Source organism: Molossus molossus, unplaced genomic scaffold, assembly GCF_014108415.1.
Source record: "Molossus molossus isolate mMolMol1 unplaced genomic scaffold, mMolMol1.p scaffold_m16_p_6, whole genome shotgun sequence".
Classification (NCBI taxonomy): Eukaryota; Metazoa; Chordata; class Mammalia; order Chiroptera; family Molossidae; genus Molossus; species Molossus molossus.
Window position 1 is genome coordinate 86,700,314 of NW_023425399.1, and position 18,323 is coordinate 86,718,636.

General features: G+C 41.3%; 1 protein-coding gene across 2 annotated transcripts in view; it reads left to right on the forward strand.

Moving 5' to 3' along the window:
• Positions 1–4,077: 4,077 nt before the first annotated feature.
• Positions 4,078–18,323, forward strand: part of MAPRE2 (microtubule associated protein RP/EB family member 2) — a 142,415-nt gene continuing 128,169 nt past the window's right edge. Inside the window, exon 1 of one of the 2 annotated variants that reach the window (XM_036244463.1) lies at positions 4,078–4,133. Coding sequence is in view for 1 of the 2 variants with exons in the window: in XM_036244462.1 (XP_036100355.1) it covers positions 5,608–5,631 (24 nt within the window). In the remaining variant the exon portion in view is untranslated. Of the gene's footprint in view, positions 4,134–5,506; positions 5,632–18,323 lie in introns of those variants that run through there. The other variant, XM_036244462.1, reaches the window with a different exon arrangement.

Here is an 18,323-nt window from a genome sequence, read left to right on the forward strand (position 1 = left end):
TCTGTAGAGAAAAGCCAAAAAGCTTATTGAAACCCATGATTTTATTTTTTTCACATTGATATGAGTGATTTTTCCCCTTGTTTATGGACTGATATTTTACTCATTAGGCTACATTTCAACATTTCCTTGAAGACAAGAAAATTATTTGTCAAAAGCATAATGCAGACAATTATGGGGGGAAACATGGGACAATTTGATATCACTAAAATATTTCATTCTTTTATTTTTTACTTATTTTTTAATCCTCACCCAAGGATATTTTTTCATTTATCTTCAGATAGAGTGGGAGGGTGGGAGGAAGGGAGAGAGAGAGAAACATCAATGTAAGAGAGACACATCAACTGGTTGCCTCCTCCACAATCTCAACCAGAGCCGGGGACCAAATCGCAACTGAGGTACGTGCCCTTGTCCAGAATCGAACCTGCAACTCTGGTCTGTGGGCCAACACCCTAACCCCTGAGCCAACCCAGCCAGGGTTGAAATATTTCATTCTTCGTAGACATATGTTCTCAAGTGGAGAATGACCATCAATGTCAGCAAAATCAGCAAATTTTCTTGCGTTGATGAAACCTTACTTATTACTGGTTGGTGTGTCCCCAGGGTATAATCAAGATAGAAGAGATTTCCTGGCCCCTGTGTCACAGAAGAGTTTAGATGATCAAATGCCTGGACTGAACTGACCTTGGCTAAATCATAAGGTGACCCTGACAGGTAGAGAGAATTTTTCACTTTTAAGTGTCTCTCTACATAATAATATTGTGTAATAACAACGACAGTGCTTCTCCAAAGACTTCTCCATATACAACCAAGTACCTTCCTTCAACTGGTATTGCATGCTCATTCCCTACTATAACTAGACTACTTTCAATTTTATTTTATCCCTCAGCCCCCACTATGTCAAATGGATCTCTGTGGTAGACATTACTTATGCTTTCCAAGATTTCTTTACCATTCCTTTTGAGTACATGCCCCTTAAAGTTAATGACCATGTGACTTCCTTTGACCAGGAAAATATGAGAAGTGATCTATGTCATTTCTGGATGAAAGCATTTAAGGTTTCATGTGCAGTTTTCCATACTCTCCCATTGCCATGGTGCTCATGGAAAGGTTACAGGAATGAAGTAGGCTAGAATGATGAGTCACCATAAGAGCTGCTCAGGAGACTTGGCATGAACAGGAAGTTAATTTTTATTGTATTAAGCCACTGAGATGTTGATGGTGTTTGTTTCAGCAGCATAATCTAGCCTACCCTGCTCTCATTAGCTCAATTCACATTGATCACCATTTATGCAGCAGCCCACAGCTGCAGATGTGGATGTTATACCAGTACATTGTTTTTATATGAGTTGGCCCCAGTCACAGTTGAAGGCAAAGTCTCACAGAAATATCTGGCAGCAGTAGGAAGGTAACAGGGATAATGACACTTGATACTGTTGCCCCACATCCTTTCCAAGTCCCTGAAATAGTAATGAGTGCTGCCTAATACAAATAACCATCTTGATTTATTACCAAGGAAGTATCAGTTTTATGGGAGGAGGGTGGAGCTTAATTTAGAGCACATTGAAACTTCTAGAATAGTGGGAAATTAGTGGAAATGCCTACCAAGTAATTGGTAATACAGAAACAGGGCTTGGAAAAAGGTTAAGAATGTAGGTATAGATTCAGATGTAATCACACATTTGAAAATTAAACATAAGACATAAATAAATGTCCAAGGGAAATAGCAGAAAGTGAGAAAAATAAAAAGCCAAGAAGTGAGTCTTAGGAAACATTCATAATTGGGGGAGGTGGGTACAAAGAGAGGAGAATGGAGGAAGGGAGATATGAGAACTATGATGACAATACCCATTCATTTTGAGAGCTAAGAATACCCTGTCTTCATTAATAAATTCATTTAAATTTAAATTTCAAGGTTTTTAATGAGGATAAAAAATGTACTACTCCTTAACAATCCATTTACTCTCTCAGAAATTAAAATAGATTACCCATCTGACAGGCAGCTGGACATTATCCATAATAAAGAGCAAAATGATTTTTTAATTCAGTGTTCCAGAACTAATTTATCAAGATTAAAAGTTTTGCAAATGAAACAAGAGAACTTTTTTAAAATATTTCAAAATTTTTAATAAACACATTTTGGGATTTATTTTCTTTGCAGTTTGTTCTGTGTGATTTCCCTGGTTAAACCTGAAAATTACCTTTAGTTGTTTTACAGATCCAGTGCTATATGCTGACAGAAGAACTGATTGACAAAAGGGACAGATAAAAAAAAAAAAAACTCTTTATAAATGTTCAAATGAAAATAGTTGTCACGTGGTGCTGAGAAATGTAACATAGGCACTTCTGCTTCAGGAGGTTTTCACAGTTTGATCACAGATTGCTTTTCCAAGCTACTTTCATTACTAGAAAGTCCCTTATGGTACAAACTATCTAGTTCACTGGGAACCGTGTTCTCACAAACATCTTTTGGTGCTTTAATCTTTTTTCATAAAATTGTGTCCATTGACGCAGAGGTAAGTTCTCCCAGGGTTGGGGGCAGTGAGAGCAGCCCCTGCCTCTCCCTCACCACGACTGAGTGCAGGTCCCTGATCCTCAGCAAGCAAGTTTCTTGCTCGAAATAGAACTTTTAAACATGTATGATTTGCTCAGCATTATAGTCCTTCAATTATTCAACAGACGTATTCTACATCTGGCCCATACTAGGCTGCCTTAAACCCTCTGCCTATTTCACACACTACGCCCCCTGCAGGTATGTTGGGATTTGTGCCAGCTTTCCTCCTGCAAAGATGGCCCCAACAATTAACATTTTTTCTAAACTCCACATATGTGTGCCAGACACTACACTAGGTACTTCAGATGAGTTTTCTCATTTAATTTTCAAAATTGAGATGGATATTAATAACATCCCTATTTTACAACTTAGGAGGCTTACGTGTTAAGAAACTTTTAAGTGGTGCAGCCAAGACTAAGCATAGTTTGGCCAATGCCAAATTGGGTGCTCTAAGCCTCGCTACTCAAAGTGTGGTCCTCAAACCAGTTGTACTGACATTACCTGGGAGTATCATGCAGAATCTCAGGTCCCGCCCCAGACCCACTAAATCAGACTTGGGTTTAAACAAGGCTCCCTGGAGATCCCTCTGCACTTTAAAGTTTGGGAAGCACTGGGCTGTCACCTGCTATGCAGACTTCACTTTAATGGATGCTGGGGAAAATGAGATCATCTTTCTCCTAAACTGCAGTTCGGGAGATGTGGGGAGATATAAAGTATGTGTTATCCAAGGGCAAAAGGAAGGATTCAGACAACAGGTTCTTACAGCTTCGGACACTGGAGATCAGCAAAGTTTGGGACCACTTCCAAAAGTAGCGGATATTGAGCTGCATCTTGACATTTTCTCAATTCATTTCATTCAAAATAGGTGCTGTTCCAAATGGACACGTGCCCACATCAATAATCTGCAGTTCGCTTATCCAGCCTGGATTCCATTTTCCAAATAGAATCCAAATATCAACCGCACCAAAGAGCAGATTTGAAACCTCAATAAAACTTACTATTATTACCTGGTTCAATGTATTATCCAGTACAAAATTGCTTAGTGTAATTAATAATGTTGCCGATAAAACTAGTTTGCCCCTCATTACCAATTCTTCACCAGGAATGAGTATAAACAATTGTAGAAAGAAGATGCAAGTCGCTTGGTGTGCAGTCCCCAGTTACAGGTACTTCATTTAGCGAGTAGGGTAGCCTTTTCAAGCCCCTTCTCCAAGCCACGCCGGCCTCCTCCCTCTCGGGTGTGGCCCAAAAGCCCAGCTCATTTCCCCAGTTGGCACTTTATTTTATGTCACCAACTCACCCTGGTTCCCTAGTGTTCTAACCTGCGTGCAACCTTCCAACTAACCCGCCGGCGGGTCGCCTCGGAGCTACCTGGACCTCTCTACGGCTGGGGTCTCCACCCCGCACCCCCGGAAAGGGGTGGTGGCTCTGGCCGGCTCTCTAGGATAGACTAGCCGAACGGCGGCGGCGGCAGACGGTGAGTCACGTGTGGCAGTGGGGGCGGAGCGCGACCCGCCGGGTGGGTGGAGAAAACAAAGCCCCCAGCTGTCAGTAGAGGAAGGAGGCAACTGCGTCGGAGCAGGTGAGTCAAGTGCATTTAAAGCGGTACCGCCCTGGCGCACCCCGACACCCCTTGTCCTGGCGTGGTCCTTCCCAGGCCCGGTGCTGCCCTCGCCTCTTCCTGCCGCCGGAGGACTGCAGTCCGCGGTGGTTGAGCCAGCGGGACCGGGGGTCTCCGAGCCCAGAAAGAACTTGTGCAGAGGTCGGCGCCGCGGCCCGGGGTGTGTTCCCGTAGCGCTCCCGCGGCCCGCCTCTTCTTGGGGCCCCAGTACTGCACACCCCGGGAAAGGGGAGGGAGTCGGGGCTGCCACGCTGGCAGAAGCAAAGTGGACTGGCTTGGGGATGAGGGCCGAGGCTGTCCAGGACAGGGACACTTGGCGCTGGTGAAGAAGCAGATCTTGCGGGTACGCAGCAGCAGCGCACCCACCTAGAGGCGTCAGAGTTGGGGCGCAGGGGCTGACAGCCAGGGGCACTGGCAGGGACTAGGGGCTTCGGGGCAGACCAGGAAGTCCAGCGCGCTGGCGTCCGCCGGCCTGGGAGCAAACCCTGGACCCCCAACCGCGCTTCCCCTCCGGCGGAGACCAGCCCCACCACTCCCGGCTCCGACTCTGGCTCCCGCTCTGCTCACGGCGCCTGGGACTCGGAGCTGGGTCGGTGGGAAAGAGTTACTATGAGCCCAAGTGGTTCTTCTGCAGAAAGCACCCTGCGCGCTGGGCGAGGGCTACCCAGCGACTCCCCACTCTGCTTCCATAGGAAATTCTTCGGTCCACCCTTAGAAGGGATGTGCCAAGGCCAGAAATCCCACAAAGGGCCGGAGGAGGGATGGGCACCGAAAGACAATCCCCTCTGAACCTGGAGCGCTCGGAAATGCAGACTTTCAAACCCCGAAAGAGCCAGTAGATCTGGTCACCCCTTGAGTCACTCTGCCAGTCCCGTGCCAAGAGCCAGCCAGCGCAAAGGGCAAAGCCGTAACCTCGGAGGAAGGGGCGCTGCAGCCATTTGATCAGGAGGAGCCTTTGTCTTAACCCCCAGTCCCCTTCTGCTAGTCCTCTCTGGGTCAGTAGCGCGTGGAGTAATTAATATTCCAAATATTACCCATCCCTTTATATGGGCACCTGCCAACACTACTGTCTCCTCCCTGCGTGTTTACTCCATCACTCGCTCGCGTTCTCTTCTTAAAAAAAAAGGGGGGGGGGTCGTGGTCCGGACCTGCTAAGCCAAGGGAGGTCACGAAATGCACTAGAGTGTGGTCACTTAAAATCAAGAGTTAAGCATTTAAACCTGCACCCGCCGACCCGCCCACGAGAAGGTAGAACTTTCTTGATTAGCATAGTATCTGCCCTGGGGCCGCACTTCGAGGCGGTGGTTTGGTCTCAGCTGAAGTGAAGCGTGTAGTCCCGTCTTTGCAGTTCCGTCTTGGTTGAGGTTTGGACGAGACACAGGCTTCTAATCTGAGAGGACCCAAGGTTTGCAGCTTTGCTGAACAAGACACTGGAATGAAACAGAACAGAGATCAAAAGGTAATCGAAAGGATAGCGACATTTGCCTTGCTTCTCATGGATGCTAAATCTAGCTGTGTCTTTAGCAAGCAAGGGATACTGGTCCTTGTCTAGCCCAGTGTCCCTGCTGCAAATGCCCACTGCTTTGCTAGCTTTCTTTTCTGCCAAACTAATTAGGATATAAGGGGCTATAAGGTCAATAGGTCTCCAAAATAGAAGGTTTGGGAGCCTACCGAGTGGTCATTAGATAAGCTTAACTGGTAGGTTTCTCTGGCTTGGGAAGAACAATGCTTCTCCAAGGCAAAGGTTCCCAAACTTTGTGGCCAATTAAAATCACCTGGGAGCTTTGAAAAATCCTGATGTTCATCTCTCATCCCAATCTATTTAAATCAGACTGTTTGGAGATGAGAGCCAGGCACCAGTATTTTATTTTAATCTAAGGGCGATTCCATTGTGCCGCAGAGTTTGAGAATCACTGATGCAAGGGAAGAGTTCAGTGGCCAGCATTTGCAGGCATTGCAAGAAAAGATGCCAGTTTAATTACTTGGGTGGGTGGGGATAAAGACGCTGAAACTGAGGTGCCTCTGAAGAACACCCTAGGGCGGATGACTGTCATCCTTCAGCTTGGCTGGCAGCGACACCTGCCACATCGTTTTTCATCCTTGCTGCCCAGGGTCTGGTTCTTAGTGGAAAGATTGAAGTTCGCTGTCGGTGCTTGGTTGTTGCACGGTTGTTAAGGAGACGGGTAGAAACTTTAATTCTTATGATGATTCACGTGTAGCAGGCAGTGGGCAAACCAAGCAGAAACTAACTAGGAGCAGTCTGGTGAGTCAGCAAGCAGGCTGCACTCCAAGGCGGAGCCCGGGAATAGGAAGTAATTTATACAGAGTAGCTTATTGACACGCACAACACACGCCACTCCTTTGAAAACACATTTGAATATCTGATCAGGATCTGTGGGCTTGTAGGAGCCTTTTCTAGCTCCCATTCTACCTGCTTCAAATAATGTTCTCTCCTGTTAGAAGGGAAAACACAAAGCCAACTAAACATCTTGTCATTTCTTTGGTGTTAAGGTATATTTTTTAAAATGTTGGAAAAGTGTGAACTAGCTTGGGTTATTTCAATTGTGTGAAGAAGAGAGGATGAATTTGCAACACAAATTTTGAATACAAAAAGACAAATACTGTTTGATTACACATTCAAGGGTGGATTAAAGAGTCTATTTAAATAGAAATGGTTATACCTAACATTTTTTTTTATCCTTACCCAAGGACATTTTTCGATTTTTTGTTCAGATAGAGTGGGAGGGAGAGAGAGAGAGAGAAACATTGATGTGGAAGGGACACATTGAGTGGTTGCGGCCCACGCGATCCAACCAGGGCTGGGGACAGACTGCAACCAAGGTACATGCCTTTAGCGGGAACTGAACCTGGGTCTCCTGGACCACAGGCTGTCGCTCTAACCGCTGAGCCAAACCAGCCAGGGCAATATACCTAACATTTTACATGAAATTTTATGTTTACTATCACCTGAAGGTTTCTTGCTTTAAAAAAAAAGGATCCACAAGGAATCAGCCTAAATAAGATGACCTGTTTAAAGATGTACACAAAGTTTTACTAAATACTTATTTTTCTTACTTCTAGTTTTTATACCTCCTCTCCTTTTTTCATTTTTTTTTTTTTTTTTTTTTGTCACCATGACTCTCTCTGCTACTGCCTAGATGCTTTCTTTCCCATTTTCAGTTTCTTAAGGAGGAACAGCAGTACCTGGCAGATAGCAAACTTTCTGTATTATCAGCTATTGAACTTTGAACATCTTGGAGCACTTATTTACCTTGCTTGGTGTTTTCTTGTCTCTTAGGGGCCTATATGTCTGCAGCCCCTATACCACAGAGCTTACGGCCTTTCTTGTTATCAATGCTGCTTGTTTGTACTGAACATCACCAGAAGGTGGGTTGAACATTTGTAAGCAAAGCATCCTGAGTGCATTCAGTTTTATTTTCCAAAACAGAGATTTTGAATATGTAGAGGCCAAAGTTCTGTTATAATCCTTAAACTCTATGAAATGGCAGCTCATTTGTTCACCTAGATTTTTCCAAAAAACAATTTAGCATTCTGAGCATAACTGACCATTGTTATAATACTTACATCACAAAAGTTCACTCTGTACCCATTATTGTGGGAAAAAATACACCTATCCAACTATGTGTATGCCTAAAGGAGTTCATTAAGCTAGGAGAGTTACTTCAGAGTAGGACAAATAGCAAGTTAATAGTTAAACAGCTTTTATTGTCATCTGCCTACTGCTTTCATTAAGATAGCACACGTATATTTAAATAACCAGCATATTTAAAAGTGGGAGATTGGATGTATTCTTTGACATATACCACCAAAAATAAATGTTAAGAAGAATTTCCCAAGGCCAAAATAATGTAAAGGCATCCGTTCTCACTTCTGTGTAGCTTAGAAAAAGTACTGGGATGTACTTCTGAAATTGTAACCACTTTTTTGGGAGGTGTAAAATACTGAAAGGCTGGAATGTAGACTGAAAAATGGGACTAATCCAGATGGATCAGAAACTGTTTCTCAGAGGATGTATATACCTAGGACAAAAGGGGTAATGTAGAAAGAAAAGGTGTCATCTCAACTTTAGAAGCTCCAAAGTTTTCAAGAACTGCCCAGTCTTATTACCTTAAATTTATACAGCCCTTCAGTTTTATTAACATATCAAGGCTTAAACATAATTGGGTAAATAGTATTCCCACATGCCAAATAACACAAGAAAGTCCAAAAATTAAGTGATCTTCCAAAGTGGCAATGCCAAGGCAAGAAACCTGGGGTGCTGATTGCTTTCAAGTTTCTATTATATCATACTGCTTGTTTCTTGAATAGATGTTGATGTAATCTTGCCTGCAGGCTTTGGTGAGACATGTTCATTTCTGATTGTCTCCTCCCTCCTTAAAATAGGAGAAACTATTCACGTATGTCATGCTCTCATTGACTTTATTCTTAAATAACCTTTGGACTAGGCCAACCCCAAACATTCTGAGCCATAGTTTGCTTCTTATCTAGAGAACCAAAGTAAGTTTTAAAATCTTTGGCTGAGTCATAGAAGCAAAGCTTTCTTAAGGGCCCTTGAAGGTTAGTTCCACCAACCAACAAAAGCTTGAGTGCCCTATCCAGCATCTCTACTAAATGGTCCTCTGACGTCTCCTCAGCACATTCCATCCATGAGAGGCTCTCTGCAGTATCCACCTACTGGAGAGCACAAAGATGAAATCTAACTCTTTTACATATTCACCTAAACATTTTAAGTGAATGTATTCTCCTCACTCATAAAAATCTGGCTATAATATTTCAAATCTGTTCATGCATAACATTTTTGCTCCAAATTTGCGTCCATAAATTTCCAGAGAAGTACTCAATGGTGTGGCTTGTTATACCAGAGCCTTACGGAATAGAAGCATTGAAAATCTGCCACCAATAAACCTAATCTAATAATCTACACACTTCAAAATTGACTACTGACAAACTTTGTACAATGAAATTGAGCTCCAGTTGAGTTGAAATCCATAGCTCCAACTGTTTCTGGGATCAGCCAACTATGGCCTCCTGTCTGTTTTTGTATGGCCTACAAACTAGGATTAATTTTTATATATTTTTAATAGTTGAAAACATGTCCCAAAAAAACCTATTTGGGACACTTAAAAATTACTTGAAATCCACATTTGTAGACTTCAATCCACAAAATGAAGTCTATTGGACACAGCCATACTTACTTGCTTACACCTTGTCTAGGGCTGCCTTTGTGCTACCTCAGCCGAGTTGACTGTTGTACCGTAGACTGTATGGGCCACAAAGTTCAAAATATTGACAGTATTTACAGACAAGGTTTGCAGACCCTTGATTTATTCCATTTCAACATCTTTCAGTTTTAAATGAGAATTTGCTCACTTGAAACCTTAGACTTCTTTTGGTTTTTTTTCCGTTGTAGAGAAGGGGGAAAAATAGTTGCCAAATTAATCACTAAAGATAGTTTAGTTTCATATCCTTCTTCTGTGTGTGTGTTTACTTTGCAAAAGTAATACCTTTCAAAATAATATATGAATTTTAGTAACATAGTTAGTTGTAAAACTTCAGTTAATTGTAAACAAGCCAAGAGGTGCAAGACTAACTTACATTGAGCTGTGTCTCTGTCTCCAGAGCTCTAGAAAACGGGGTAACACACCCTTGACCACAAGCCCAGGGTGACACTTGCCTTAACTCTTTAGCAGTAGCAACTTCCTCTTTCCATCACCTGTGAGGGCATTTGTATGCTTGTTTGGTTTAGTATATAAAGGCATAATTTCAGGATTTATTCAGATTTCGAAAATTTTCACTGTCACTTTATACTGCTGCCTTTAGAAATAGAATTGTTCTCCTAAAGTATATATTTAAAGTAAATTGCTTGTTACTTATAAAGGCAGTGATCATTAAGTAATAAACAGATATACATATAATCACTTACATTGCTAAAGGCTGACATTATGCCATTGACAATTTAGTTTGAAATTTCCAAATAGAACAGATTCTGGTCTTCAAATTGTTTGTCTTCTGCCCAAAGCTGGACAGATTACTATTAAGAGTCTATAAAGAATGTTTGAAAGAACAATAACTACATTGACAGGAACTTGTCTTCTTTTTTTTTTTTTGGTAAGGGTTGCCTTTCATAAAATTTCCTTCAGTTAAGAGAACTTCCTCTTTTTGATAACTTGTTAATGCCACAGACCATTTGCAAATGAGTTTCACTTAGATTAATAGAGCAACTTTAAGGGTTATGTATAACTGGCATTCTCTTCATCCCTTCCCGAATCAGTACACCTGCAATTTAAAGACCAAAAAATAAAGAGTTCCGTTTTCACTAAATCAAACAATACACTGTAAATAATGAGGTACTTGAGATCAGCTAAATCATTTCAAAAGACAAACCAAAAAAAATAATAATAATAAGTGTACTTACTCCCATTCTAAGACTGTTGGTCGTAAGGGTAGTAAGTTACCTCCAAGAGAACTTAACCTAGTAGTGTTCCTGAAAGGGGGAGGGGGACACCTGGAGATAGAGTGTATAACTCCTATGCTGACAGTCTAAGGGACCAGTTCAAGTGAAATGAACTTTCCTCCCTTATCATAATTTAGATTTCATGGTCTTGCTAAATATATTGTAATACAGTTTCTGTAATGCATATCATTTGTAGTTCTCTCCACAGTAGTTCCTAAATTAGGAGCTAATTGGATTTACTGCATTTTCATCAGAGTAGGGAATTCACAATTGTCAGTTGCTTAAATAGGGAGAAAAAAAAAAGAAAATCATGATGGAGGACAAGCCGGAAGTTAAGCTAACAAGAGTCTTATATCAACAGTTTCCTTTCCAGAGAAGGACCAGGTGGGGCAAAGCAGGAAGGTTTTAACTTAGCATTCATTATAAACACCATGGCAGAAATTACTATTGGTATTTGAAGTTTGTAGGAGAAGGAAAATAAGCAAGAAAAGGCAGCTGGGAATGAGGCGATTCCTTTTAGCTGTGCCAAAGTAGCTGAAGCATTTTATTGGCTGAATACACACAAGAGAATCAGAGCACTAGAGTCTACCCTTTTTAAAGGCTGGTCAAGGCTGCTTTCAACACTGATAAGCAAGAGGTGAGAGAGTGTCTGCAACTAACTACCTTACACGTTCCTTCCTTCTCTCAAAGACAATCTTAAATCCAATCAACTTGCCAAACTTTGCTCTATTAAGAACTTTTCATGAGTCTAACCAAGAAGCCACAGTCTGCATTTCCCCTCTAAGCTTCTTCAGCTTTCTAACGTGGAAAAGAGAGGGAGCTAGAAGACAACCTTCCTGCTTTGCCCCACCTGGTCCTTTTCTGGAACGGAAACTGTTGATATAAGACTCTTGTTAGCTTAACTTCCGGCTTGGCCTCTATCATGATTTTCTTTTTTCTTTTTTTTTTTTGAAGTGTGGTCTTCTGGGCATAAATCTCCCAAAAGGAGTTTCTACAGATCAACAGCAGTAATAACCAAGTGCTCTGTGTGGTATTGGCAAATCCAGAAAGCAATTCTCTGTTCTATCGGAATGGTTAAACAACACCCAGGGGGTTTGTTAATTCCACCCTGGCATCTGCTTTTTCAGCACTTCAAGGTCAGTTAGAATTTGGGGTCTAGAGTTGCCAGATAAAATACAGGACATCAACTAAATCTGAATGTCAAAAATCAATTATTTTGTGTGTGTGTGTGTCTCTGTCCTATATGTTGCCTGGGATAGATTTATACTAAAAAATGAATCTTTTAATCCTAATTTAATCTGATTTAGTCTTTACATATGAATTTTAAATTAATGTTTTTTTTAGTATAAGTATGTCCCATATATAAAATGGGATATACTAATACTAAAAACTTTAATCTTTTCTCAAATTTAACCAGACATCACATTATTTTGGGTTGTTGTTTGGAGTTTTATTTTTTGTTTTCTCATTTTGTTTTTGCTAAATTTTGTAACCCTATTCTTATTCCATAATAAATCTCAAAATGACTAGCTTTCCTGGTCTGTGAAATATCTGAGACTACATTTCTGGGATAATAAATTAAATCACCTACTAAAGAAAAAAAAATCAAGCCATTATTTGAAGATTTCTGCACGACTTGCTTAATTAAGAAAGTAAATAAAAAAAATAAAAATAGAACTAGAAAATTAGCAATCTTTTTATTTTGTAAGAGGTTTGCAGGCACTTTCCATTCTTCCACAGAGTTTTTAATAGAATAGTTGTGTCAATAGGTAAACTTTCAGCTCAAGTGGAGCGGCTTGAGAAACCCATCAACTACATGAATGTTGCTAATCCAAGTTCGATCTTAGGTAAAGCCACTGAAGTTCATTCTCAGGTGACCACAGTGATGCCTTGCTAGTCAAGTCTTGTCCCAGGACCTACAGCATTAGCATCCCTTTGAACACCTTAAAATCAGAATTCCATGCTGCAACCCCAGAACTTCTCAATCATAATCTTCACTTTAACAAGACCCATAGGTGATTTAGATGTACATTAACATTTGAGAAGCCCTGAACTACAAGATTCCATTTTTCGCACAGAAATTGGTCATTTTGTTTAATACTATGTTGAAATGATCTTTAACAAATTCTCTTTTAATACCAAAGAAGGAATAGTTTCTTCTGAGCAAATATCGTCAAGATATGCAACTGTTGTATTTCTACTTTATTTATGTGACAATCCTAAATGATTATTTCTAATATTGTTTTATATAACATAGTAAAACAACTGTAAACTTGAAAATGACTCTCATATGGACTAACTTGATAACCTATTATATATAAGAGTCTGAGTTGCCCTTGATTAATAACCTATAAATTAAGTGGCACCTATTTCCTGGTCCTCAAATCACCAACAAATCTCTTTTATACCTCTTTATTTTATGTTGTAACATACACAAAAACATTCCTATACCAACACCACACATTCATATATTTGTATCCCCAGGTTCCTCTGAAACTGAATGAAGGGCATACAGTTTGAGCCTGTGACAAATTCCCATCTATTCTTGTGAAATTCTATGTTTTGAAAAGTCATTTTTTGAAAGTTTCATAGATTTAAATTCCTTTTGAGTTCAAAAATTTCACTTCTTTATGCCAGCCTGCCTGTTTTTTTAGAAGTTGTAGTGTTGTATCATAGAAAGAATTCTGGAATTGGAGTGAGAACATCAGAAGGGCTGATGTTTAAAACTAGTTCTACTGCTGACTGGCTAGGTGACTTTGGAGATATTACTTAACATCCTTGATCAATATCTCTCCAGTCGAGTTTTCTCATCTGTCCGGTGGAGACAGTGGAGTCTGGCATTGTCTCACCACATTCTTGTAAGAATCAAATTAGGTAACATGGGTGTCAGTCTTCGTGATGATGACTATGTACAGTGATGATTTGTTTAGTGATCTGCTTCAGGTAGACTTGCAGTTGACTAAATAATGTAGGATGTGATTTCCTGCTACATGCCTCATTTGGAAGAAAGGTGATGTTAATTTTAACAGCTCCATCTATGCTCTGGGAAGGGAACCATAAAGCACATGTCTTATCAACATGTGGCTCATGGCTGCATGTCCCAGGCAACCACAACTTTCCCTCTGCTTTTTAGAAATGTCAAGTTCTCCTGGTTGGGAACAGAGACTCGCTCCAGGACACCAAGCAGTGAATTCCTTATCAGGGTGCCACTCCTTGTTCTGTGAAGTCAAAAGACACAAGGGTTTGTTTGTTTGTTTGTGTCTGCCAGAATTCTACACAGTTCCTCCTGAATTTTTCTCAAGGAAAACAACTATTAATGGATTACATGCTTCTAAGTATTTTTAATCAACTCTTTTATTAAATTACTTCAATAATGCCTTAGATATAAAGTATTACTCCTTCAGTTATTCCATTGATGATACATGTTTTCATGTAGCCATCATAACTATGTCATTACATAATTGTTGTAATAAGTTATCCAGTAGCACTGTATCTTATCCAATCACATAATCCTAGATTGGAAGAAGCTGCATGGTCATTTTGTTAAGACACCTCAGTGCAGAAAATTCCCCCCACCAGAACATGGAGGAGAAGCGTATTCATGTTTTTGTAATTGTTTAATAAATATAATATAAATTTATTAGTGAGAGTCTGAAAAAGATGAGGACAGGCAAATTCCTAATCTTATCACCTTCACACAAAGATTGCAGAAAACCGCCCTGGCCGGTTTGGCTCAGCAGTTAGAGCGTCGACCTGCGGTCCGGAGAGACCCGGGTTCGGTTTCCGCTAAGGGCACGTACTTCGGTTGCAGTTTGTCCCCGGCCCTGGTTGGTCGTGCGGGTGGCAGCCACTCGATGTGTCCCTTCACGTCGATGTTTCTCTCACTCTCTCTCTCTTCCTCTCTCTCCCTCCCACTCTATCTGTACAAAAAAATGGAAAAATATCCTCGGGTGAGGATAAAAAAAAAAAAAAAGATTGCAGAAAACCATGTTTATTTTTGTGTAAAGCTCTTATTGTCTGGATTCACATTCAGTAACTTTTCACATAAATATTTTTCTTAGCATGTTGAATGTTGTTTCCCATATCCAACATAATGTTTCTAGCTTCGGAGTCTTTGCATATTCTTCTGCCTGGGATGTCTTTCCCTTGTAAATTTAAGGTCAACCTTTGTCTTAGCTCAAATTCAGGGGTGGGGAACCTTTTTTCTGCCAAGGGCCATTTGGATATTTATAACATCATTCATGGGCCATACAAAATTATCAACTTAAAAATTAGCCTGCTATATTTGGTCAGGCTAATTTGGTGAGGCATGTGATGTTAGCTGGTATTGATTTCTCAGGCGTATGCGGGCCCATGGGCTGGACATTCCCCACCCCTGCATCCAGGTCCTTGCTGTTCTAAGTGGGCTCCGTGGACCAGTAGCATCAGCATCACCTGGGAGTATCTTACACCTGCTGAAGCTCCTGCTCTACCCTAGATGTTCTCAATCAGAATCTGTTCTGTAAGAAGATCCACAGGTGTCCATTATTATGGGTTCATATTTGAAAAGCATTGTTATGGACCACCTTCATTGCCTCCCTAATTATTGCCTCCCCCGCTTCCCACTGGCCCACCCATCCAGAGGTTAGGAGGCTCATCACGGTTAGCCCGTAATGCCCCACAGGTGGACCTCCCCAGCACATAAATTGGTTGGAGATGGGGATGGACTCAGTCATTTCCACATCCCTCAGTCCTAGCTCTGTGCTCAACCTGTTATGAGTTCACTTTTTAAAATTGTTCCATCATTTCCTGACACCACTGCTTTACAAATGAAGAGATGCAGATGACACTTTTCTTCCGTGCTGACAAGAGGGGTCCTCAGGTAGGGCTGTCTTGGTCATTGGTCTGCAGTTCCCTTTTGTTGCAGATTTTACTACTCCAGACATCCAGAGGGGTGAGAATGCTTCTCTCTCTGGAAATAATTTCTGAAAGTCCACTGCTGGAACTTTGAACCCTTTGTTTAAAATGTTAATATCTGTCAAACACCAACCCTCCTGAGAGGAACTGCACGTTGCACTTGTTGTGAAGGTTGAGCAGCGGGCATGTCTGTGAGCATTTGGGGAGACACAGAGAAATAGTTATCTGACAGAAAATAGGGAACACTAGTAGGTGCTAGAAAAAAATAAAGGGTGGAATGCTGCAAAACAGCTCCTAATTCTGACAGATGTTACCATAGTTCTTATCTCCAATCATACCATAGGTCACTTTTCCATTAAAAAAAAAAAAATCACATCAGGATGGGACTCCCCCGCATCCCCCATCCAGCCCTGCATTTAAAACAAACTACTGACATCCAGGGATTTTTCCCCCCAGATATTTGTTTTTAAGTTATAGACAAAATGTACTGATGTTTGCACCAATGTTTACTTCTGCACCGATGTTTCTGAACTCACACTAAAACTGAACAACAGCTGAACTGTGGGGAGCTTTCAGCGTATTCAGGAACCCCTGGGTCTCTTCACAGTGGAAGGAATATTTTGTGAATTCGAGGATGGAGAAGCGGATGAACAAGCTGAGGAAGGGGGGCTCAGTCGAGGCTGCTGTTTTGAAGCAGCAGGAGACTGATGAGGGCTTTAGAATCAGATTGTACCCCAAAACAAGACACTTCTGTCCTGCAGGGCTGTTGTTTGTCTACTGCGAAAGGGACCAGAGGCTCCTGGTACTGCTTTCCAGCAGCTCTCACAATCAGCCACACAGACCACAAGGAGTCTAATTATATTCAAGAATGTGTGGCTTTTTGCCCCTTTCGAGTCTTCCGCTGTACTTACTATCACCAGGGACACCAGCTTCAGTGGAATTAGGGCTCTGAGTTAGTCAGGTTTATGTCCTCTGGAAGCATGTATTAGGTTGCCTTTCTGTCCTGAACTGCTAGTCCAAGTGTTTGTGATGATGCTATTCATGGTACTTTGCCCAGACCCTGGGACGTTGCTTGTGGTTTTGCATGTCGATTGACACCTTCAGTGTGCACCTTGTTGAGCAATCCGACGCAGGCGAGCCTTGCAGTATGGGTAGGACAATTGTGTTCTCCACACTGCCACATCCAGCCTAATTCACTGAGTCATATTTTCCCATGGGGCTTGTGGCCTATCCCAGTGGAAAGAGATTTTTAACAACATATTCTCTTGTGAGGCTCAGTAGTGTTGTAAGGGTTGCTCTTGGAATCTGAAAGCCAAGTGCATTTTTTGGTTTGTTTTTCACATTTGAGTAGGGGTGAGGGTTGTGGGGGTGATATTAAAACGTTAAATACTGCCCTGGCCCGTGTAGCTCAGTTGATTGGGGATCATCCCATGCACAAAAGGATTGCTGGTTCAATTCCCGGTCAGAGCACAAGCCCAGGTTGCAGGCTGGGTCCCTGGTAGGGGGCACACGGGTGTTCCACTCTCACATAGATATTTCCCCTTCTCCCTCCCTTCCTCTCTCTCTAAAAATCAATAAACTGGGTGGGGGGGGGTGTTAAATGCTTACTAACCTTGGGTTTTGTTACTACTCTGCTAATTTTGTATGACTTTAGTTGAGAGACTATTACACTTTTTTATTTCTCTCTGAAAAACTATTCAAATGTTTGTTACTAATGATCACGAGTAGAAGCTCTAGAGATTAAAAAATTAAAGGAGCAAGTTAAAATTACTCCAGATTCAAAGAGTGAGAGGAATGATAGTCAAAGAGGAAGCAACATCTACCAAAATATTCAAAAAAACAAATAAACATGAGTTATGAGGAAGATGGTTTTCTTTAACTACCTCTCTCATTCAAACAGTGATCTTCTCTTAAAATCTCAGCAAGTTAGGCACAACATCATTCTTCTTGTTCCTATTATATTAACAATAAGTCAGTTTAAACTGATTGTCCAGGGACCTGGTTCTCATCCCAGCTCTGCTTAAAGTACAGTTCAGTACATCTCAATTCACCTGTGGCCTCTAGCCTCATTAATAAAGAAGATATCTTATCTTTACATGTCCTTTCCCCACAGGTTATCCCAGTATTCTGAAAGGTGATTGTTAATCCATCTCTCTTAGAATAAAATATAATAGAAAATGCCATGGGAATTATATATTTTCTTCTTTGGAGAATCCATAAAATTTTTAAAACAGGAGGAAAATATAGTTGTGATAGTCCATTGGAATTATTTACTTAAATTGGAATAGGCAGAGTAGTGATAAAATTCCACTTAACACATGGAGAATGCCATTGTAGCTCCTCAAAATATGAAAGTAGTGTGATTTCTAGCAACGCAGACACATTTTTAAAAAGCATTTACTGCCCTGGCTGGTTTGGCTCAGCGGTTGGAGCGTCAGCCTGCAGATCAAAGAGTCATGGGTTCAATTCCAGTCAAGGGCACATACCTCCATGTCTGTTCAGTCCCCGTCCCTGGATGGGGTCATGCAGGAGGCAACCATTCATATGTCTCTCTGACATCAATGTCTGTGTCTCTCTCTCTCTCTCTCTCTCTCTCTCTCTCTCTCTCTTTCTTTCTCTTCCTCCCCTTCCCCCCTCCCACTCTATCTGAAAATGAAAAAATATCCTCAGGTGAGAATTAAAAAAAAAAAAAAAAAAAGCATTTACTCAGGAACCCTCCTGAGCTCACTTTTCCCAGGGAGGTTGTTAGTATTGGGTCCTCTCTCCATCAGTGTGCCTGG